Below are 24,919 nucleotides of genomic sequence, written 5' to 3'. Positions count from 1 at the left end.
CAATCTCTGAAGAGTGGGACTTCTCAGACAACCAGGACGTTCTTAGAAACCTAGGATGTGGCAGGTTCAGCAGAAACTAGCTTTTCTGCTACTTCACATACGTTGTATAACATTTCCATGCATATTACCCTCCTATGGAGGGTATTCCAGCTCTAATTCTTTGTTTCTCACTCAAAAACTATTGCCATAAAGTGAGTGTGAATGGTGACATAATATTAATTTGTCTATAATCTATTTTTGAAAAAACTTAATCATATACAAATTTGTTATTAATAACAAAGTCCATGCCTCCATGTAATTCGAGGCTCTACCCCAACTGTCTTACTCTACTTCCTAACTTTAGCCAGTACTTGAAAAAACTGCATACGAGTTTATACAGAATACGGGCTGACTGTTGCATTTTAACCTCTGCACTGTAACTTTTGGCTCCCCTGATTTTTTTTTTTTTTGAACCCTTCAAGTTCTTCTAAATGTGCCAGCTTCTTATCAGGAACCACCTTAGGAATCTCAAGTCTGTTATTCTCTCCATCCTTACTGGGCATCATCTTAATAAGGTTCCTTAGTTTTTCCAGAATGCTAAAAATTGACTGATTTAGATAAAGAAATTACAGGTTGTTGCAAGCGCAAATTTATTCTGCTTTCTCTACCTGGGACCCTGAGAACACAGGGTCTCACTAGTCTAGGGAAATAGTGGTGTCCTTCCAAAACTCAGTTTTTGTTACACGGAAAATCCTTTTGTTATAAAATAATCACGATCTACCTCTGTTAATGGCCCCTTTATGCTGCTAAAGTGTCCAGCGTCATCCATTTGTCAGGGTCTTGGATTTTTGCCTTTTTAAACATGTCTTCCACATATATTAAATGCAACATGTCCAAACCTGTTGTAAGCAACTTGTTCCTAAACTTGCTTCTCTTTTTGGTTAATTATACTACCATGTCTTCAGTTGCCCAAGCCAGAAACCCGAGAGTTATACAAAATCTATTTACTCTGGCTCTTAAGTGACTGGATTGAAAATCTACTTTCCATCCTAATTGCCACTGCTCTACTCCAAGAAACCTTCATCTTTTACCTGGATTACTGTGACAACCTCCTAACTGGTCATATTGCCTCCAGTATTACTTGCCTTTTATTCATTCAACCAGAAATATTTTTCAGAAATGCAAATTGATCATTTTATTCCCCTGCTTAAAATTCTTCAGTAGTTTTACCACTGTCCTTAGGTGGAAGTCCAAACTTTTATAATATGTGTCTTATAAGGTCTCTCATCATTTGCCTCCTCTTTGTGCCACTTTTTCATTTCACATTCTCTGCCTCAGCCATACCACTCTTTCAGTTCCTTGTGCTGCCATACTCATCCTCACTTTCGGGTTTCCCTACTTGCAATGCTTTGACTTTGAACCTCTTCTCTGTTTCAACCAGGTAACTCCTATTCATTTGTTCTTTATAATTTAGCTTAACTATTACTTCCTTAGAGAAAATTCCTGGAAATTCCTTAACTAGATAAGTTGTCTTTGTGTTCTTACAGCACCCTTTTTCATACGATAGCAATTCTATTTTTTTTTTTTTTAAGATTTTATTTATTTATTTGAGAGAGAGAATGAGATAGAGAGAGAGCATGAGAGGGGGGAGGGTCAGAGAGCGAAGCAGGCTCCCCGCTGAGCAGGGAGCCCGATGCGGGACTCGATCCCGGGACTCCAGGATCATGACCTGAGCTGAAGGCAGTGGCTTAACCAACTGAGCCACCCAGGTGCCCTGTCATACGATAGCAATTCTAATTGCTTGTTCAGTCTTTGTAGACTTTAAGGTCTGTGAGGGAGGTTACTTTGCTATTTTGCCTGCTGTTGTGAGTTATTCAAAGATGGGAATGAACTTTTTGGGGAGCTTATGTTTCCCATCACCAGTAGTGTTCATGTGCAGGTTGAGTGGGTCCAAGTTGGGACTGAAATAGAGAACCATTGAAAAGCATTTAGTCTTTTCCAGTCAGGAGATTTTTTCCGAATTATCAAACATACATACATAGTTGTTTTAAAAATTGTATGTTAATTTAAAAAATTTCACTGAATTGAAAATATCGAATATTCAATAACTATTGGTATATAGAAAAACCTAAGAAATATTTTACATTTAGAGCACTGTGTCTGGAGTTTTTGAAATTGATGTTATATTTTGTATCTCTTATAGGCGAAATGAATCAGAAGTACAAGGAACTAAAAAAACGAGAGGAAAATATGGACAGTAAGTGACCTTACTGATATGAAAATATTCTCAGGTATCTGTTCATGTATACCAAATCAGAGATTTCATTTTGGGAAGATACAGTGGCTAATAATAAATGCAGAAGTGTGGACATTCAAAGTATTTGCCTTGAAGAATTAATAAATATCTAGCATAATTTAGGAATGGGTAGAGAATTTTAAAAAGATTTTGCACGTTTGTGTGTGTATGAGTAGTTTTGTGCTAGGGATAGATTCTAAAGCTAGTACTTACATTTATTGTTTGTATAGAGACCACTTACTGATTGAATGTTGAATGTTCTCTTTTTCCTGCTTCACTGTATTCATCTTTAGTATCTTTTGCCTTTTTTTTTTAGCTTTTCATAATACTTCCTCTCATTATTTATCAGCCTTTACCTCAGATCTTGCTACTTGGTTCTGTTACTGACTGTAGCTTTTAGTAGCCTTCTGTTGCAGCTTCTCATTTACTTTTTAAAAATCTTAACTTTGTAAGTAGACCTTCACTTAAACTTAATTGTGTTGTACATTCATAAATTTTTAAAAATTGATCTTTATTATCTGTTACTGGTTTCCTTTTTTAATAATCATTTTTGCTAGAATGTAAAGTTTTATTGGTCCCATGTCAATTGTTACCTTCATAGAAGCATGCCATAAAGTAGTAATTGCCAACTCTGATTTAACAATATCCCAGCAAATACTCTTTAAAATCTCAGCAAATACTTGGGGCGCCTGGGTGGCTCAGTCGTTAAGCGTCTGCCTTCGCCTCAGGTCGTGATCCCGGGGTCCTGGGATCGAGCCCCGCATCGGGCTCCCTGCTCCGCAGGAAGCCTGCTTCTCCCTCTGCCTCTGCCCCTGCTTGTGTTCCCTCTCTCGCTGTCTCTCTCCCTCTCTCTGTCAAATAAATAAATAAAATATTAAAAAAAAAAAAACTCAGCAAGTACCAAAAATTATCTCAAAATTAATTCGTTGTTTCTTGCTAACAGTAAAGTTATTTTAACTGTAAGTTTTATTTTTAAAAGAGCCATAGAAATACCTTAAGAATATGAAAAAGAGTAAATTACGTACTGATTCTATATTAGACAAGAGAAAGGAAGATTTCTTAGAATATTTATAATGTGAATAAATAATTTACTTAGTTGAGATTAATGCAACATTTTAAAGAAAATACTCATTTTCAGATGAAATAGGTAATTAGCAACTACTTTCCATATTAAAATTAGTGGCTAATTGTAAGTATGAATAATTATAGATATATCAAGGAGATCTGTAAAAACAGATTTTTTTATGTTCTCCTTAATACAGCTGTTACTTCTGAGCCCAAATTTTTAACCTTTAGTTTATTTGTATTAAGATCATAACTATTAAGCTTTAAAAGCTTGAAAGTATGTAGAAATATTCTTATTGAGTAATTTAATTACCCTTGGGTTAATAAAAGATTACATAGTGATAATTGAAAATTTGCTTTGAATTTCTAGAAAGTACTGTTAAGATCTATAGATCAGGGCGCCTGGGTGGCTCAGTTGGTTAAGCGACTGCCTTCGGCTCAGGTCATGATCCTGGAGTCCCTGGATCGAGTCCCGCATCGGGCTCCCTGCTCGGCAGGGAGCCTGCTTCTCCCTCTGACCCTCCCCCATCTCATGTGCTCTCTCTCTCTCTCTCATTCTCTCTGTCTCAAATAAATAAATAAAATCTTTAAAAAAAAAAAAAAAGATCTATAGATCAGAATTTATATAGTGTTAACTATATTAACAGTAGCTTGTCATCATATTTTGAATCTGCAGCTTTTATTGAGACTTTTGATGAAACTAAGAATCAGGAACTGGAAAGGAAGGCACAGATAGAAGCCAGCATTGTTGCACTTTTGGAGCACTGTAGTAGAGTGAGTACCATGTACCTGTCTTAGCATCCTCATTATTTTTACTGTGATTACCTTTCCAAATACAGCTCAAAAAATGCAGTGGTTCACTATTGCATCTGTTCATTTAATCTGTTTCCTTTAAATTCCCTTGCTTATTGTTTTATTTCTTTAAGCTATTAATTTGTGTATTTCTAGCAAAATTCAGCTATGGATGATAGGGGAAAAGGATGAGATATGTATAATGTCAATTTTTAGCATAAGTAAGGGGCCAATTCAGAGTAATTATTATGATTTTCTTCCATTGTTAACGTATCTGAACTTGGAGAAGTAACGTTTGCACAGAAACTTCAAAATCTAGATGTTCTAATGGAAAATGTTGATACATTTTTACACGGTCATTTGTATTATGAATAGAAGGGATTCTTTTCTTGTAAGAACCTACAAGAGTATAGGTTATCAAGGAATATCTTGATTCATAAAAAAATGTTTGTTGAGCAGCTACTAATGAGTGGTGGCATAGAAGGAAAAATGTGCAGTCTCTTTTAAATATTCTATGTGTCTTAAGACTCCAAGCAGTTCTTAAAATAGTGTATTTGAATTTCTTCTACAGTGAGATAAAATTCAGAATTGTTTCTTTTACATTAACTTTAATTTAGTCTCCTTATTGCAAAAACCTGACTTTTAATCTCACTATATTTTTCTAAACATACATAAAACATACATGATAAATGATGTATTTCAAAAAAGAATACTGATTCAGAACATCTAGTTGTTTAGCAGTGTTTTCCAAGAGTTTTCTTGGAGAATCAAATCAGTCGAATTTTTTCCATTTTTATTTCTCTACAAATACAGAATATAAATCGTATGAAACAGATCTCTTCTATCACCAATCAAGAGCTGAAGATGATGCAGGATGATCTCAATTTTAAATCTACGGAAATGCAGAAATCACAAAGTACAGCTAGGAATTTGACTTCAGGTGAGAAAACATAGATTTTAATATCCTGTTTTTTTCTGTAACAAATTGAAACTTTAAAAATTTAATGGTATTTTAGTTGATATTTTTGAAAGGCTGAGAATATAATTTATGATTGCTTATTGCTCTAGTCATTTATAGCCTCAGAATTTTGTGTGACTTTTCACATCAACTTAATAGTATTTCATTGGGGACATTCTGATTCATTTTTAACATTTACTGAATGCTTGCTCTATGCCTGTGCTATAACGTAGGTACACAGAGATTAAAAAAAAAAAAAATCCAGTCTCTTTCCTCAAGGAACTTTCAGCTTGGTGGAATAATGACAAAAATCAACTAAAATATAATGAAACAGTACTATGATAGAAGGATAAGGAGTAACAGAATTACATTGGGTTCATATCCACCCCAGTCTTGGGTAGTTAGGAGAGGAATCCTCGAGGAAGTAATATTTTAATTATAATTAGTTTCAGCCATTATAACCGACATGATACCAGAGCAACACTCTACAGTAGAAATGTAATGCCAGCCACATATATAATTTCAAATTTCCTAGTAGGTAGGTTATAAAAGTAAACAGACAGGTGAATTTTAATAATATATTTTTATTTAATCAGTTTATCCAAAAGATTATTGTTTAAACATGTAATCAGTACAAAAATGATCAGTGAGATTTTGCAGTTACAGTCCGTCTCAAGACTAGACATAGTCAAATGTTCAAAAGCCGAATGTGGCTAATAGCTGTCATTTGGACAGTGCAGATAGAGATTAAAAACAAATACACAAAATAGAGCTTAAAGAGTTTAGGATAGTGTGTCAACTACACTCAAAAAAAAGAGTTTAGGGTAAAGTCAAAATTTGTATAGAATCTTTGGTTCTTGAACTGATGGTTTCTAACTATGGGTGTTTTTTTATGCTGGTGTGTGGTGACTTTGAATTAGCCATGGTTTTTTTTTTTCTACCTGGAATTACACTGGCAGTTAGTGAAATTATGAGGAATAAAGAATTAATATTTGCTAACTTAAAAATGTTGAGATTCTTTAATTGGAATAATGGATCCACAATATTTATTTATCTGGAATCCCAAAATCTAAAAAGCTCCTGGCAGCAAAACCTGACCTGACCTGAACTGACATGAGGCTGTTTATAGTCTTTAATTATCCTACCTAATGTGACTGTTCATAATTTTTGCTGCAGAAATAGTTATGTACTTGATGACAGGATGCTGCCTTAAGCCTTGCTGTGGGAGTTATATTATAATATATGTGCTATGTTACTTTTCTAAAATCTGAAGAATTCTGCATTCTAAAATGGAGTTACCTGGGAGTTTTATATAAGGATTATAGACCTATAAAAGTATGCTGAATGTTATTAATATACAGTTGAATTTAGGTTGATGATATAGGTGGATAGTAGTTATTTTATACAGTAAAGTATATTTTATCTGCCCAGATTTATTTAGAGTTTGTTTGCTGTAGTTTTATTTGTATATCTGAATTATATGCTAAGAAACTAGAGAAGGTATGTTCTGAATTTGATTTATTGGTTTGACTATCAGAATTTTTTTAATTGTAATAAAAAACACATAACATAAAATATATCATCTTAACCATTAACCATAAGTACAATGTTGAGCAACAGATGTCTAGAACTTTTTCATCTTGCAAAACTGAAACTTCTACCCATTGAACAACTGTCCATTTCCCTCTCATCCCCGTCCTCTGCTAACCACATTCTACTTTGTTTCTATGAGTTTGACTACTCTGAGTACCTCTTATAAGTGAAATCATGCAATATTTGTCTTTTTGTGAATGGATATTTTACTTATCATAATGTCCTCGAGGTTCATCAGTGTTGTAACATGTGACAGGATTTCCTTTTTTTAAAGGCCGAATAATATTCTATAGAATGTATGTATTACACTTTTTATTCATTCACTGATGACATTTAGGTTGTTTTTACCTCTCGGTTATTGTGATTCATGCTGTAATGAACATGGGTGTGCAAATATCTCTTTGAGATCTTTTCAAATATGAGTATTTTTACATCTTTATTTTCTTCTTTCTATAAGCCAAAGAATTTTATCTTTAATTATTCCATCTAGGAAATCTCTGTTTTGTGTTTTAGATGGTAGTTTTAAGGTTTTCATTTATCTAAAGTCAATTTCAATTTAAAGTTTTTGCCTCCTTTAAGCTGTCTTTGTATAATGACTGTTAAGAAACACATTTTTTAAAAAGTAAATATCAATACCAGGAAATGAATTCAATTATAAGGACTTTGATCCTTTCATACTTTTATACTTTGTGTTTACATTTCCTTTTAAAAACTAGTCATTATATTTTCTCCAGTGATGTAGGGTTGAAAAGAATGAGAACTGGCTTTAATTTTATTCGAGTTTATTACTATGATAAGGGTTTTACTGAAAATTTTCCTTATTAAGGTTTGAATTTTCTGGCCCCTACGATTAATTTCATTCACTCAGTTATTCTTAAGTGTTAATTTAAACCAAGCATATAAATTATTTTCCCTCTCTTTCCTTAACACCATCCCCCATCAAAATTTTCTTGTATCTAGAAGTCACCATAAGAAGTCTATACTATTCGGGGCGCCGGGGTGGCTCAGTCGGTTAAGCGTCTGCCTTCGGCTCAGGTTATAAGCGTCTGCCTTCGGCTCAGGTCATGATCCCAGAGTCCTGGGATCGAGCCCCTCATCCAGCTCCCTGCTCAGCGGGAAGCCTGCTTCTCCCTCTCCCACTCCCACTCCTCCTGCTTGTGTTCCCTCTCTTGCTGTCTCTCTCTCTGTCAAATAAATCTTAAAAAAAAAAAGAAAAAGTCTATACTATCCTTGTTCACCTTTCAGAGATAATGAATTTTACATTCCCACTTGTGAATTGCCTCCCTTTGGCTTTTGCATTTATAATTGGAAATTATATAGAACTTATATAGACTTTATATAATTCTATATAATTAAAAATTAAATTAAAAATTAAAATCAGGAAAATCAGGGTTGTGTAGGGTTGATTTTCTTTGTGTACTCTTGTTTCTTAATGAGCCAATATTATTCCCAAAGGGACAAAATTATTTCTTGGAGGGAGAGTAAAAAAATCTTGAATATAATGGTTTGTGGCCCCCCAAAAGGGTCACTGTACAAGTTTCATGGGAGGGTGGTGATTAGCAAAAAAATAGTCTACAGAAGACTCCTTGGGGGGACAATAATGGGGAAAAAAGAGATTGCAAAACACTGGTGTATTGCATGAGTAAAGAGGCAAGGAATCTGTCAGCAATAGTTTTTATTTATATTTTTGGAAAGGAAACTCCAGGGAATAAACAAATGCACTGATGGCAGAATATTTCAGAAACATTTCCCCATGTCAAAGTGGTTCCTTCTGAGATTTTGCTACTATGTACACACTGCTTAGTAAACTTTGCAACTTCATAGCATATCAGAAGGAACTAGTCTGCATCCTCTTCCTGTCTCTTCCCTTGGAGAAGTTTTTAGCTTTTCAAGGGGACCTGCTGTTAAAGGAAGATAAACTTTACCCTATACCAACCAACCATTTTCTCCCTTTCTCTAGGAAAATCAGTTTGTATAGCTCCTAAATGTATGTCCCTAATAGATCTTCAAATTAAACTTCAGTTAGAGTTCAATAACATTTCACTGAACAGTCAAAATATACAAGCTACATACATTTTCTTTTTGGAGCATTGAAACACCATAAGCCTCAGTGACTTTGATTTAGCACTTTGATTTTCATTTTAATTGTTTTCAACCCTAGTTGAGATATGAATCCAACAAAACAAAACACACTCAACAACATTTAAGTCCATATATCCATATGTTTCTTTATAACATATATGTCAGTATGTTTGGATTTTAAGACTCTGCAAGGGACAAAAGGAAATGCTCAAGTTTAATTATACCAATTTCAATTTGGTTGGGAAAAACTTCCTTTCTTAAATCACTGTCTTTTGAAGCCTTAAAAAAACTATTTGATAGTTTATGCTCTATGATAATTGTTATACATAGAGAGTCATTCAATTTTGAACATGATATTTTTACTGTAATGTTACCTTCCACCTATATTTTAATCCATAATCTCTCTGGTTTCATAGGTAGAAGAAGAAGGTTTAATAGCAGCTTTGTATTTGATTTTCCCATTAGAGAATCTGTATAGATAATAAAACTCAATTCCAAGTAAATTTTGCTAAATTTTATATGAAGAAACCAACTTAATGCCTTCCCCACATAGAGGGAGACATCATGGTAAGAGGGCAACAAAGTGCCAAAATCCACGCATAAACTCTATTCAGATCCTAATCTGACCAGTGAACTATGTAAGCATTTGGGTAAACTTTAGAGGGCCTAGAAAAAAGCAGCAGTTAGAAGTTGAAAGAGCTGAGTACAGAGATTTTACATACTGCCTACTCCAAAGGAGAAAAGTTTAGGGTTTTAGTTCAGCAAAGTTTATTGCTCATTTAATATAAGTCAACACTTTTCAAAGGAGCACAATATAATCCAGAATCTCTACAACATGTCATTTAAAGTGTCAATTATACTATAAAAATTTATAGGAAAATTGAGTCAAGGGGAAAAGCAGTTAATAAACATTAAACCTAAGATAATCCAGATGTTGAAATTAACAGAAGACTTTAAGCGTTTAGAAACATATTTAAGGATTTAAAGGAAAATAAAATCATAACAGATGAACAGATGGAGAATCCCACAGAAAAATAAAAATTACAAAAGAGAACCAAGTGAAGAGTCAGTGAACTTGAGGATCAATAAAAATAATATAATCTGGAGAAGAAATAAAAATGAGCAGAACCTAAATGATCTGTGGGACAGGTTCAGGCAGTCTGATATACATATAATTGGAGTCCCAGAAGGAGTGGAGGCACAGAGAATAGGGGAGAAAAGATAGTTGAAGAAACAATAATGGCTGAAAATTTCCCAAATTTGATGAAAAACCAAGTTCTACAGATATAAGAAGCTCATTGAACCCCAAACATGATTGATATTAAAAATCCCTTACCTAAGCCCATCATAGTTAAACTGCAAAAATGCAACATAAAGAAAAAACAATGAAAAATGCCAGAGAAAAATAATACATATATACAGGGAATAATACATCCCACTATAAGATTAAACTTTATGTTATTTTATTATAAAAATCTTTCACCCCTAAATCTCTAAGTAATAAAAGAAAGATGTTCACATTTGGCTTTTAATACTCTGAAATATCACCATATTTTTATGAGGCTATTCATATCCCTACTTTAAAATAGAGGTAAAGTGAAAGCGAAGTGTTCAAGGATGAAAATGTATCACTACATGCCTCTGTATACAAACAAGTAACTGTTTGGGATATTAGGATTATTGTCATACCTAGCCCTGGGAACATAGGAGAGGGGAAACTAGCTTAGGCAGGTTTGAATTCAGATACCTTCATCTGGATGTGCATGATATATATATGTATTTCAGCTCCATTTTAGTATCCATTTTTTAGTTTGCTCTAATCACATTTTACTTGGATAGCTATAAGAAAAGCAAAACAAAGAATGATGCCTGGGGAAGTCTGAATAGCAAAATTGAGCAAGTGTTACTGTTCCTTTTCTCATAGCTCACTATTCCTCATTGAGGCATCTTTCTGAATCATTAACATTTGCTGTTTTAAAAATGAAATCATAACCTGGGCTTTCAGAGCGCCTGGGTGGCTCAGATGGTTGGGTGTCTGCCTTCGGCTCAGGTCATGGTCCCAGGGTCCTGGGATCGAATCCCACATCAGGCTCCCTGCTAGGCGGGGAGCCTGCTTCTCCCTCTGCCTCTGCCTCTCTCTCTCTCTCTCTCTCTCTGACTCTCATGAATAAATAAATAAAACATTAAAAAAAAAATGAACCTTTCATAAACATGATAATATCACTCAGCAAAAAAAAGAAAAAAAAATCACTCAGCACCAAAGCCTGACTGGCTGTGTGACCTTGGGCAAATGACCTTTCTGATGGGGCTCCTGGGTGGCTCAGTCAGTTAAGTGTCTGCCTTCAGCTCAGGTTATGATCCCAGGGTCCTGGGATGAACCTCATGTCAGGCTCTCTGCTCAGTGGGGAGCCTGCTTCTCCCTCTTCCTCTGCCTGCCTCTCTCCCTCTCTCTCTGTCAAATAAATAAATAAAATCTTAAAAAAAAAAATTACCTTTCTAAATTTCAGTTTCATCATATAACATTTACCTCCTAAGGCTGTTAAGAAAAGTAGAAGGGATAACGTAAAGCCAGGCACATTTCAGGTACTCAATAATATTGGTTCCCTCCATTACTTTTCTTTCACTTTAAAAAAGAACTTTTTTGGGACACCTGGGTGGCTCCATTGGTTAAGCATCTGCCTTAGGCTTGGGTTGTGATCCCAGGTCCTGGGATTGAGCCCTGCGTTGGGCTCTCTGCTCAGCAGGGAGTCTACTTCTCCCTCTCCCTCTGTGCTCTCGTTCTTTCTCTCTCTCAAGTAAATAATCTTTTTTAAAAATTTAAAAGTAAATTAAAAAATAAAGTCAGAACCACAATGTTAAGTCTCTGAAATAGAGAAGGTAGATATTGTATAATTCTATCAGAACAGAATATTTTTTAAATATTGTTTTCTTATTGTTATTTGTATTCATTATAGAGGATTTGGGAGATATGGAAAAGGATAAATAAGAAAATATAAAATACAGTCTCACTATCAAGAGTTTATGATTATTAAATTTTGGTATTTAGTCTTTTTTCTTTTCTTTTTATTAAGCTTTTTATTTTAATTCCAGTATAGTTAACATACAGTGTTATATTAGTTTCAGGTGTGCAATATAGTGATTCAGCAATTCTATACATTACTCAGTGTTCATCACAGTAAGTAAACTCTTTAATCTCCATCATCTATTTAACCCATCCCCCTACCCACCTCCCCTCTGGTAACCATCAGTTTGTTCTCTGTAGTTAAGAGTCTGTTTCTTGGTTTGTCTCTTTCTCTTCTTTTTTCCCCTTTGCTCATTTGTTTCCTTTCTTAAATTTCACATATGAGTGAAATCATACTGTATTTGTCTTTCTTTGACTGATTTCGCTTAGCAGTATGCTCTCTAGCTGCATATGTGTTGTTGCAAATGGCAAGATTTCATTCTTTTTTATAGCTGGATAGTATTCCATTGTGTGTGTGTATATATATATATATACACACACACACACTTCCATATATATATATATATATATATATATATATATATATATACACACACACACCTCTTCTTCTTTATTCATTCATCTACCTATGGACACTTGGGCTGATTACATAATTTGGCTATTGTAAATAATGCTGCAGTAAACATAGGGATGCATGTATCTCTTTCAATTAGTGTTTTTATATTTTGGGGGGTGAATACCCAGTAGTGTGATTACTGGATTATAGGGTAGTTCTATTTTCAACTTTTTGAGGATGCTTCATGCTGTTTTCTACAGTGGCTGCACCAGTTTGCATTCCCACCCATAGTGCACAAGGATTCCTTTTTCTCTACATCCTCACCAACACTTGTTTCTTATATTTTTTATTTTAGCCATCCTAACAGGTGTGAGTAGTAGTAGTTGTAGTTTTTGCATTTCTCTGTTGATGAGTGATGTTGAGTATCTTTTCATGTGTCTGTTGACCACCTGTATGTCTTCTTTGGAAAAATGTCTGTTCATGTCTTCTGCCCATTTTTAATTGGATTATTTGAGGGTTTTTGGTGTTGAGTTGTATCAGTTCTTTATTTATTTTGGATACTAACCCTTTAGCAGATATGTCATTTGCCAATATATTCTCCAGTCTTTTTTTTTATATTTCATCTTGGAAAAAAAAGAAAAAGCCTCTTCCAGGTATTCTCTGCCCAGCTATCATCCCTCCCTTTCAGAGGTTTCACATCCAAATTTTTAAAAGCCTTCCTCTCCCTCTTGGTCCCATTTTCTTTTCTATGAAATCTTTTCTCAGGAAATACATCAAGGTTTTCCTGGACAGTAAGTCTAACTTGTATTTTGCAGTCTTTTTGTTTGTTTGTTTTAAATCTCTAAGTAGTATTCTGCATTACAAACCACTCTTTTATTCTTGAAATGTCTTTTCACTATCGTTTCTGATTTTTCTTTTATTTCTTTGGTCATTTCTTATTCTCCTTTATGGGATCCTTCATGTAAGTTTATTCTTTAAAAATTTGTTATTCTTACAGGTTCTGTCATGAATCCTTTTCTCTTGATGATTTCACCCATTCCCATAGCTTCAGGTGCTGTCTCTATGTTGATGATTTCAAAATCTCTGTCTTCAAATTTCTCTCAGGGCTTCAGACCCATATATCTATATATGGGCATGTGGGCATGTTTACTATTTGGGTGTTTCTGAGGTAACTCGAATAGCATATCCTAAGTTGGCATGAACCCTTCATCTCATTCCCTCCTACAAACAAAAGTTGATACCTCCCTCTGCCTTTCCTACTGTCTACTCCTTTACTCAAGTTGGAAATGGGACTCTCCATTGACTCCTCTTGCTCAACCACTGTATCCAGTCAATTTCTCTAATATCTCTTGAGTCCCTCTACATCTGTCCTTCGTTTTTTTCCTCATTTATTTCCATGTGAGATAGCTTTAGATTTCATATATATAGTTGTCTTCCATTGGAATATAGGTTCTATAAGGATAGGGATTCTCATATGCTTTGTTCATTGCTGTATCCCCTATGCCTAGAAGTTTGCCTGGCACACAGAAAGCACTTAATATTGCTTAGTGAAAAAAAAAAATTCCCTACACTAGTCTAAGATTACTTATGTAGATCACTGAATCAACATTTAACTGGTCTTTCTGTACCAATTAATGCTTTTCCAATTAATTGCCCACATTGAAACCGGAGTGAACTTTCTAAAATTTAATTATGCCACATTCCGATTTAAAATCCATCGATTACTTTTCATAGCCGTTAGGATAAAGTTCCACCTCCCTCTATTTTCATTTAAAAAGCCCTTCATGAACTGAAATTCTTCCCACTTTGAACTTTGGGTTCTAGTCATACTGAACTTCTGTTATTTGTGCATATGTACCATGCTTTCTTACCTCTAGACTTTGCACATGTTGATTGTGTTCTCTGGGACACATTTACTTTCTCCTTAGTTTGGTTGATTCCTAATCCTTAAGGCCTTACTCAGTTAAAAGGCATGTCTTTAGAGAACGCTCTTGATCAGTACCTGTATTACTATTTTCATAGTAGTAAAGACTGTTACCTGTATTACTATTTTCATAGTAGTTATCCATTTATTATAAATGCATATTTAATTTACTGGTTCTACTTCTAGAATATAGCTCCTTGAGCAAAAACAATGTTTCTGTTGATTTCCATTATATTCTTAGCACCTAACACATAGTAGATGCTTCATACTTTAAAAACAAAGTATGAGACGCACACACACACTCCCTCCTTCACGTACACATCTATACTCTCAGTCCTCATTATTCATGGATTCTGTATTTGTGAATTTGCCTACTCACCATAATTAATTTGTAGCCCCGAAATCAGTACTTTTAGCACTTTCACAGTCATTTGTGGACATGTGCAGAGTCAAAAATGTGAATTGCCTGACATGCATTCCCAGAAGAGGTCAAATAAAGCAACACTGTCTTCTTGTTTTAGTCCTCACACTATTAGCAAGTATCCTTTATGTGACATATTTAGTGCCATTTTTTCCCCATATTTTTGTACTTTTTGTTCGTGATTTTGCTATATAAAATGGCTCCCAAGCATACTGCTGAAGTGTTGGCTTGTGTTCCTAAGCCCAAGAAGACTGCATTGTGCCTTACAGATTAGCTTCATTATGTTAGATTAGCTTCATTCAGGCATAAGGTTGGCTTTGAGTTCAGTGTTAATGAATGAAAAATATATATTAAATAAGGTGTGTTTAAATAGAAACACACATAAAACAAGGTTATGTGTTAGTTGGTTGATGAAAATACTATGACCAGAGGCTCTCAGGAACCTAACCCTATATCCCCTCTAGGAGCAATAGTTCAGTATTTGTTAACTCAATATTTACAGTGACTTTATAGAATAAAACTACCGTAAGTAATGAGAATTGACTGTAGTTGTAAAATTTTGTTCAAATGTGTATATATATACATATATATATATGTATATATATAAAAAACATTTCATAATTTGCTTTCATGCCCCTATTAAAAATAATGGGCCTTTATCTCATAATATATGTTATTAAGTAAAGAAAAAAACACCTATGTGCATTCTTAAATGTTTGTATGAGCATGGAGATAAATATGGTTGATATATATCAGGTTATGTTGGTTACCTGGAGGATGAATATTTTTTTTTCTTAATTTACCTTTGTATTGTCTCACTGGTTGCACAACGTGAAACATGTTTCTTTTGCAGATATTCTTGTAAAACATGATTTTTAATGGTTGCATTGCATTTCTCTTTGTGAAAGGAATAAAGTTTTGACTAATTTTGGTCTTGAATTTTCTTGTGTTTCAGATAGTCAACGTCTACAGTTGGATCTACAGAAAATGGAACTTCTGGAAAGTAAGATGACTGAGGAACAACATTCTCTGAAAAGCAAAATTAAGCAAATGACAGCTGACCTGGAGACATATAATGATTTGCCGGCTTTAAAATCATCAGGTGAAGAAAAGAAAAAGGTAAATGGTAACAGTCTTACAGACTTATTCAAATTTTTTTTTCTTGATCAAATTTAATATATATGTAGTTCATAGAATTTATTATTTGCAGTTGATTGTTTGATATATAAGCTAAGATGTTTATGTATATAGGAGGAATTTAGAGAGATGTAAGTTTTAAACAAAAGGCAAAGCAAGAAAAAGCAAGAGCATTTCAACAAATATGAACTTTGTTAAATGCAGGTTTGATTATGAAATTTCCCTCCTTAAGATTTACTCATCAGTGGTTTTTCATTGCTATTTACATTAATTTAAAGTAAATTTGGTTGGATAGGAACACATATATAGCAGCCTTAGTAGAGTTATTAATACAGTTAATACTAATTTAGCTTATTATATCTCAAAAGATATTTTTACAAACAGGTTTTAGAGTAATTATAATCTTGGTAGAATTTTACCAGAATATCATTGAAATTATTTAAGTTAAAAATGATTTATATTGGCTTACTAGATATTTGCTAAAGTCTGTTATTTATTTCTATTTGGATCTATCTAGAAGTTACATCAGGAGAGAACAGTATTAACAACCCGCAGAAATGCCTTTAAGAAAATAACAGAGAAGCTAAACGTAGAATTTGAGACACTAAAAACACAATTGCAAGAAAATGAGACACATTCTCAGGTAAAAAGAAAAAAAAGACTCTGAAATTTATTTCTGTTTTTAAACTATCTGTCCCATGTTTTTAATCTATATTTTCACCCTGAAACAATTTTTTTTAACTTGCTGTATTTATCCTTCCAGACTTTGTGCTTTGAAGATAGCCAGACTGTACAATCTCCACTCAGAATGAATTTACTTTTGCTCTCCTTCTATAAACCTATATTGAAGGACTACTCTGTGATAGGCCCTGTTCTGGGCACAGCCTATCGGCTGATAATAGCTTTTAAAAATTTCAAAATTAAAACTTTTTTTTTTTTTTAAGATTTATTTGCCAGAGACAACCGCGAGAGAAGGAACACAAGCAGGGGGAGTGGGAGAGGGAGAAGCAGGCTTCCCATTGAGCAGGGAGCCCGATGTGGGGCTCGATCCCAGGACCCTGGGATCATGACCTGAACTGAAGGCAGACCCTTAACGACTGAGCCACCCAGGTGCCCCAAAATTAAAACATTTTTAATGGAGAAACTTTGCTAACTCACAAAAACCACAAATAGAGAAAATAAACCTTAATGACTAATATCACAGAAGAATTAATTCTTGTCATTTTTGTGTGGGTCCTTCTAGTCTATATGTATATATGTACACACATTTTTTATATATATGTATACATTTATTTCTATATATTTATAGAAATGGTATCATATTGTACATATTTGGAAACTTGTTTTTCATTATTAACTATACCTAATAAGTAGTTTGCCTTGTCATAGCTTTTAAAAATATGATTTTTTTTTTTAAGATTTAATTTATTTATTTGACAGAGAGAGACACAGTGAGAGAGGGAACACAAGCAGGAGGAGTGGGAGAGGGAGAAGCAGGCTTCCCGCAGAGCAGGGAGCCCGATGCGGGGCTCGATCCCAGGACCCTGGGATCATGCCCTGAGCCGAAGGCAGACGCTTTAATGACTGAGCCACCCAGGCGCCCCTAAAAATATGATTCTATATAATATTTGACTTAATGGATATAGTATAAATTACTGAACCAGTTTCATATTATTGGACATTTAGGTTATTTTTAGTTTTAAAACTGTTTAATGCTGTAAAAAGCAGTCCTGTCCTTGAACTTCTTTTTTTTTTTTTTTTTTTAAAGATTTTATTTATTTATTTGACAGAGAAAGAGAGAGCACAAATAGGCAGAGTGGCAGGCAGAGGGAGAGGGAGAGGCAGGCTCTCTGCTGAGCAGGGAGCCAGACGTGGGGCTCGATCCCAGGACCCCAGGATCATGACCTGAGCCGAAGGCAGCCGCTTAACCAACTGAGCCACCCAGGCACCCCCTGTCCTTGAACTTCTTGATGTACATTTCTCATTATTTACACAGGATTCACAGACAAACCCCCCTTTCACATCATTTATCCTACTGATAGAATTACCTGAACAATGTCGGAGGTCTTAGAGATTGAGTGTCCTGTCTGAGAAGGTAGAGATGATACCTGTTTCATTCACTTTCTCCCCACACTGTGCCCGTGGTTGGCACATAATAGGTGTTCAGTAAGTATTTGTTGGAGGATTAAATGAAGCATGTGTGGCATGTACAAAATCAGTAGATAAAGATTGATCATCTCATCTAATTAGTATATATTAGCAATTTGCAACTATGATTTATTAATGCTAAATGCGTTCTTCCTTTTCTTTAAATGGTAACATGATCATGATAGACAATCATTGTTAACATTTTGGTATAATATCCTTGTAAACTTTTTTCCTTTGCAGTTATACACCCATATTGATTATATTATTTTTACAAAAAATGAAATTCTATGCATACAGTCTTTAAACATTCATTTTCTCACAAATGTTTTCAAGCTCCTTTTTGATATTTTTATGAGTATTTCATTGTATGGATTTACCATTTTAAAAACAAAAACATACCTTATATTCATCTTGAAAGGGGTGACGTCTCATCAGAGTTTGCCACAACTACTAAAAGCTTAGAAGTCACTATTTTACATATTCAGATTTATCAGTTATTCTGTCTCTACTTTATAATAAACAGGTCTAGATATAGATTTGTAAGTGGCAGAATTATCCTAGGCTGTTTAGATTGGGGATGGATACTGGAGAAGAAATCTAAGAAGTTTATGAGGCCATTGTCTTAAATGATTCTTAGGAAAAAATACTGATACTGCTTATGGAATATCAGCTCTCCTTTTTCACTGAATAGATTAAGGAGGAAAACACTTGACAAACACAATTTCTTAGAGCCAGTCAATGGCTACTTGTTTATTCCCACATCAAGTGCTAATCATATACTTAACCCCTTATACTGATAACAGGAATTCATAACAACTCACAATTTACCATCCTTCTCTATATTATTTGTTCCTTTTTGGAAATCCCCATTGATCAAATAAAATCTGGTCTCCTTTTGCAACTATTTTCTCGAAAACCGCTTTTTGACATAGATAAATTTCATAACAGACTTTTTGATGAATGGCTATTATTTATTTGATATCATTTAAATATCTTTATATTGGAACAAACTATAAAACTCCTAGAAGAAAACATTAGGGATAAAGCTCCTTGACATTAGTCTTGGCAACAGTTTTTTGGTTATGACATCAAAAGCACAAACAACAAAGGCAAAAATAAATAAGTATGCCCACATCAAACTAGAAGGCTTCTGCACAGCAAAAGAAACAATCAACAAAATGAAAACAACCTACGGAATGGGAGAAAATATTTTCAAATCATAATATCTGATAAGGGGTTAATATCCAAAATATATAAAGAATATATACAACAGACTGTTTAAGGAAGTTGTAGGGAAAAAACAGATTCATGCTTCAAGATATTCTCAGAGGTTTAAAGGCAAGTCACTAATACAGATGTATAATATATAAGGAAGTTGACCATCTGACAGAGTGTTGCTTTTATAGCATTATTCATTTAGCACTTAAGAGGTCTGCATTCTAAGAAGGCCACCTCTTTGTATGAAACAAAGGGGAAAAGTTTGGTACTTGACTTTGCAAAAGGTTATTAGAGATTTATTGCCAAAAAGTGCTGACTGCTTCCTTAAGTCCATCTTAACTTTGAGTTCCTATCTGGGGAGCCAGATCTGATTTAATAGTGTTAACTCACAGTACATACAGTTTACATAATTAATTAGTTAGGATTTATCCTAATACCTAGATTTCTCTCTTTAGAGGAAACAGTGGGATGGATACTACATTAATACTGAACATATACCCTGAAAATAATTTTAACATGAGAGTAGAAATATTAATGCTGCTTTAGTTATCAGATTCTTAAAAATGATCATTACCTCCTAGAAATGCCTACACAGAATGTTATTGTAATGTTTCATTTCTCAGACAGTCCTTTGCCTAGGAAAAATACTATGTGCATCTTAAAAAAGAAAGACTATAACCCAGAGTTAAAAGGTTAATTAAATCAGAAAAACAATTTAATTCTATAACAGTAAAATTGTCTTCTGAGGAAGCAACCATCAATATAATATCCACATTAGCTTCCTGTTGATGCAGAAATTATTGTAACAGTGCCAGCTTTTTACCAACCCTCTTATAATCTTCACACTGCAGCTCTGCTCTTATCACAGCTTGTGGAATTAGACAGGAAATTTAGCCCTGGAAATAAGGAAGTTACTCCTATATAGTTGAACCTTTGACAGTGTTAGAATATATATCACATTTGTAGCATTAGACTTCCAGATTTCAAGGAGAGATTCCCATCATGTCCCATTCTTTTCTTTCAAGTTCTTTTTGGAAAGGGAAAAGTCATAAATTGTCTTTCAGTTGGCATGTTCATTGGCATAATAAATATTGTAAATATTTTCCAATTAAACATATAGAGTAAAGCCTGTTGTCAAATTCAACATTGTATTTATTAATGTATTTACTGTTGTTTAATCCTTTCTAATTTTCCTTTTTGTCTGCCATGCCTTTATCTCACCAAAATGCAAGGAGTTGATAAGATTTAAAATTGAGTGTTTTTTTTTTTCTTATCCTCTTAAAAGCGTGTATAATTATTTTGAATATGGGTACTGTTTAACATTTTTATTTTGTGTTTTTTAGCTTACAAATTTGGAGAGGAAGTGGCAACACCATGAGCAAAATAATTTTGTGATGAAAGAATGTATCCTTTAAAAAACGGCAAATGAACTTGACAGTGATTTTTTTTTTTTTTAAGATTTATTCACTTATTTGAGGCGGGGAGTGGGGACGTAGAGGGAGAGAGAGAATCTCAAGCTGACTCCCCGCTGAGCGGGGAGCCTGATGCAGGGCTCGATCTCACAACCCTGAGATCATAACCTGAGCCCAAACCAAGAATCAGATGCTCAACTGACTGAGCCACCCAGGCGCCCCAGAGAGATTTTTTTTTCTAAGAATTTCTTTAAAGAAATGAAATGAAATGAAATTTAACACAAACTTATCAAATACCTAATATGTACAAAACACCAAGCTAAACTATGTGGGGAATAAATGAGTAAGACTCAGTTTCCAGTCTACAATAATTAGGGTATGTGTGTGTATACCAAAGTGACAATAGAAAGCAGACTGTACAAAGTCATAGTCTGGCATAGTGATTTAAGTGCACAGAATTTTCAGTGTTGACTTTACTACTTGTAGGTTAGGGACTTCGGGCAATTTATTTAATTTGTTTAAACCCCAATTTTGTCATCTCAAATATAGTTAATATTTCCTTCTCATAGAGCTATTAAAAGAATTATATGAAACCATGCATATATGTATATTCATAATTGCTGTTGCTTATAATGCTGTACCTTGGGTATCTGGGCAGCAGAGGGACGTAAGCCCAGTAGTATCCTGAGAAATTTGACTTTCAAGCTCATCTGTGTTTCAGCCAATTCAACTTCAATTTCTACCAGGGTGGGACTTAAATCCCATCTTCTTGCTAATCTTTTTGTGTGATTATATAGGAGGAAGCAGCTACTGAGGACATGTGTTGTAAAATTATAAGAAACATTTCCCCAAAAGTTATTTTCTATTCCCTTCTTTGACCGTTTAAGGACATCTCTAGCTTGGAGAAGTAGCTCCTGACTCATTGGTAGTTTAGATTCTCCTCCAGGAAACTGCCAAACTTCAGCTCAGGGCAGCGTGGATTCCTGGCTTACTTCCACATCAAATGCATTGGGGCTCTATTCCCAGCAGTCGTGCTACTCAGTTTAAAAGCAAAAGACTCTCAATGTGCTTTAGTCCAGCGGTCTAGTTTATGCAACACAAAGTAGGGGATTTTGAAGTAGAGTGAATTCTAGAGACTTCTGAAATTCAGTGTGGTACTCTAGAAAACATGGTTCTTCTGAACATTCAGTTGTTCACAGACCAGAATTAGATTAAGATGCATAATATTAACTATAAAAAAGCTCTTAGGGCCACCTGGGTGGCTCAGTCAGGTTAATAAGCATCTAACTCTTGATTTTGGCTCAGGGTCATGAGATTCAGCTCCATGTGGAGCCCTGCACTCAGTGCAGAGTCTGCTTGTCCCTCTCCCTCTGCTCTTCTCTCTCAAATAAATAAATAAATAAATAAAATCTTTTTTTAAAAAAAAGCTCTTATAGTATGTAGGTGAACTTTTTTGAAACAAGTTTTGCTTAGCCTTTTAGGTTTCAATTGATCTTAATCTGTTAATATATATTTTTTAATATATTCTAATTGTGCTTTTTCTGACCATTTTCAATTTTCAATAAGAAAAATTAAAAAAAATGATTTAGTTCCTTCCTAAGCCAAAGTGGATTACTATTTTTGTTGATCACTGTTCCCCCTTAACTCATGTAATTAGTCATAGCAACCAAGAGTCAAGAGAGTGATTACCAGTCAATTATGAAGAATGTAACCAAGCAGATTGCAGAGTACAATAAAAGCATCGTGGACGCTCTACATAGCATGAGCAGAAACTGAGTCTGAACCAACTGCAAGTCTCTATAGTAGTATGCTCTTGCTGCTAAACTTTGTATAAGCTGACTGAAAAAGAATAACTTACCGTTGAAGAGTTTTACCTAAAAATTTTGAGTTCTATAATTTTTGTGACCTCTTCGAAGAGGTTATACTATTTTAAATAGTATAATAGTTCAATAAAAAGTTTGCATACAGAAAAGCATCTTTTTATATTTGTATTTGTGTGGGTGATAAAAATGTGTCAACCAACCAAAAGATGAACTAGAAGTGGCCATTGAGATTCATTTAGTTGGTATAATCCATCATGGCAGCAAATGAGATCATTTTTTTACATGTCAATGCTAGGAGGGATACGTGGAGTGAGATTCTGATTTAGTACTTATGTCAACCTTGTCAAGTTTTGCTTCTAGAAAAAGTAAGAATGGCAGGGAGATGTTTAGCTTTGAACTTTATTTCTCAAATAGGGTATATTTGATGTATTTTAGGGAATATAAAGTTGCAGGTAAGTATATTAACAAATATTCTTTGTATATCAGTTATCCCTAAAGATTCAGAATTGAAAACTTTAACCTTTGCATTTTAAAAATATTTCCTCATGTGTATATACTAGGAAAAACATGAAGTTTAAAAGAAATGCACTTATGGTAGTCGGTTTTAGACAATGGCTGTTGGCTGTTCATTGCCACTCTGGAGTATACATTCACTCTTTTGGACTGTAAGTAGATTAATTTTGTATTGCCAGAACATTTGAAAAGAAAAACTAGAAGAGGTAGAATTGTATAGTATAAATCTAGGAGATATTATAGTAACTAAAGAGGTATCTTCTCTTGTGGGCAGGAATAAGTCATCTTGGCCAGCATAAAATAATTCGTAAAACTATCCTCCTTTTGCTCTGATTTCATGTTCATCAAGTAACTCCACTTCTCAGTATTCCTGAAACACAAGCATATTGGTTTCTTTAAAAAGTGGGGGGCTTTATTGAGATATAGTTTACATATTATAAATTACCCATACCTGTTGCTTTCTTGAAGTATATATCACCGTAAACTCTTCAACTTTAATATGTGTGAGATTATGTAGACGGGTGAGCATTTTGTTTAACTCTGGATTACTAATATGGCTGAAGATCCTGGACAGTGATACATTCATTAAAGTGGCATTCTAAAAATGTGTTCCTGGGCGCCTGGGTGGCTCAGTTGGTTGAGCGACTGCCTTCGGTTCAGGTCATGATCCTGGAGTCCCGGGATCGAGTCCCACATCGGGCTCCCTGCTCGGCGGGGAGTCTGCTTCTCCCTCTGACCCTCTCATGCTCTCTCTATCTCATTCTCTCTCTCAAATAAATAAAATCTTTAAAAAAAATAAAATAAAATAAAATAAATAAAAATGTGTTCCTCAGATCTTGAGTTCTTCAGGTTATTAATAGGTGTTATGCCACCAAAGGATTCATGGTCGAAGTTTGGAAAACATGGTTTGTAACAAAGGTAAATTGTTTTCTTTTTTCTTGACTGCTAAGAGCCCTTAATATGCTAATATACAATAAGATCAAGAAGAGTATATAGTATTTAAGGGTTTTGGGGTTTTTTTTCCCCCGAGTGGTGGGATTGTGGTTGTTTTAATCTTCCTTGGACTTTCTGGTCTAAAAATTTTCGTTCAAAATCATCTATCATGTACATATAATATTTAGAAATGCAACAAAAGTTCAAATAAAGTTCTATATACAGTTGGTACTTCTAACCTGTGGAAAAGAAGTATGGTAATAAGACAACTCTGCAGTTATTGAACTAGATCTGACCCAATCTTCACCCAGAAAGAAGGTAGGAGGAAGAATGACTTATCTAATAAACATATGTGTTTGCATTATAAGAATGAGAAGCTTGGCAGAAAAAAAAAGAAAATTTCTTTAAAAAAAAAAAAAAGCAAGGTTTCCAACCTCTGTTTTAAATTACTCATATATGATATTTGCGGAACATAATTGAGCAGGATTTCTTTAAACTAAAACATGTGTTATCTGAGGGAAATTCTCACTAATGTCTCTTCCTTCCTCTCAGAGCTTTTCAACAAATCCAACAAGAATATTTCTTTGCTAGGATAGAGCTGGAGGCTACTATCTGCATGAACCGGCTCTTCCTCAGTCAGTCACATTGCTCAGTGAGTTCCATTCCTGTTAAAACAACACCTTGTAAGTCATATGGAAAGAAGCTGCAGACTGAACAAACATGCTGAGTAATTTTACTAATGAAAATCAACATGGGAAAGTTAGCAAGTCTTTGTTTTTCCCATCCTTATCCTTCATCAATAAATAAACATGAGTTCTTGAATCTCATTTTCACTAACTGGGGAGTCCTTGATTTTGACCACATTCTGATAGAATAATGCCATTCACACTAGAGATAAAAGACCAGTTAGTAGAAGCTCCCATGGTTCTTGCTATCTCCCTGCCAGGAAATTAGAACATTTAGACTTAAAGTGAGAAGAAATCAAGATGGACTACTAGAGCATTATTGTCATCTATTTTAATAGTAACATATCTTTCATTTTCATTTACCTTTCCAGATAAAAGTAGGTTTTGCCTTTAAATTGCAGATTCAGTTTGAGAACTGATA

General features: G+C 34.3%; 1 protein-coding gene across 1 annotated transcript in view; it reads left to right on the top strand.

Annotated features, from left to right (window-relative positions):
* IFT74 (intraflagellar transport 74) overlaps positions 1–22,515 on the top strand; it is an 89,780-nt gene extending 67,265 nt beyond the window's left edge. Inside the window, exons 14-20 of the mRNA XM_032393656.1 lie at positions 2,183–2,236; positions 4,017–4,114; positions 4,946–5,072; positions 15,584–15,747; positions 16,283–16,408; positions 20,475–20,535; positions 22,201–22,515. Of these exons, the coding sequence (XP_032249547.1) occupies positions 2,183–2,236; positions 4,017–4,114; positions 4,946–5,072; positions 15,584–15,747; positions 16,283–16,408; positions 20,475–20,535; positions 22,201–22,319 (749 nt within the window). The 3' untranslated portion in view covers positions 22,320–22,515. The remainder of the gene's footprint in view (positions 1–2,182; positions 2,237–4,016; positions 4,115–4,945; positions 5,073–15,583; positions 15,748–16,282; positions 16,409–20,474; positions 20,536–22,200) is intronic.
* Positions 22,516–24,919: the final 2,404 nt, after the last annotated feature.

This window comes from Phoca vitulina, unplaced genomic scaffold, assembly GCF_004348235.1.
Source record: "Phoca vitulina isolate PV1807 unplaced genomic scaffold, GSC_HSeal_1.0 scaffold75, whole genome shotgun sequence".
Taxonomy (NCBI): domain Eukaryota; kingdom Metazoa; phylum Chordata; class Mammalia; order Carnivora; family Phocidae; genus Phoca; species Phoca vitulina.
This window is presented reverse-complemented; position numbering and strand designations above follow the sequence as displayed.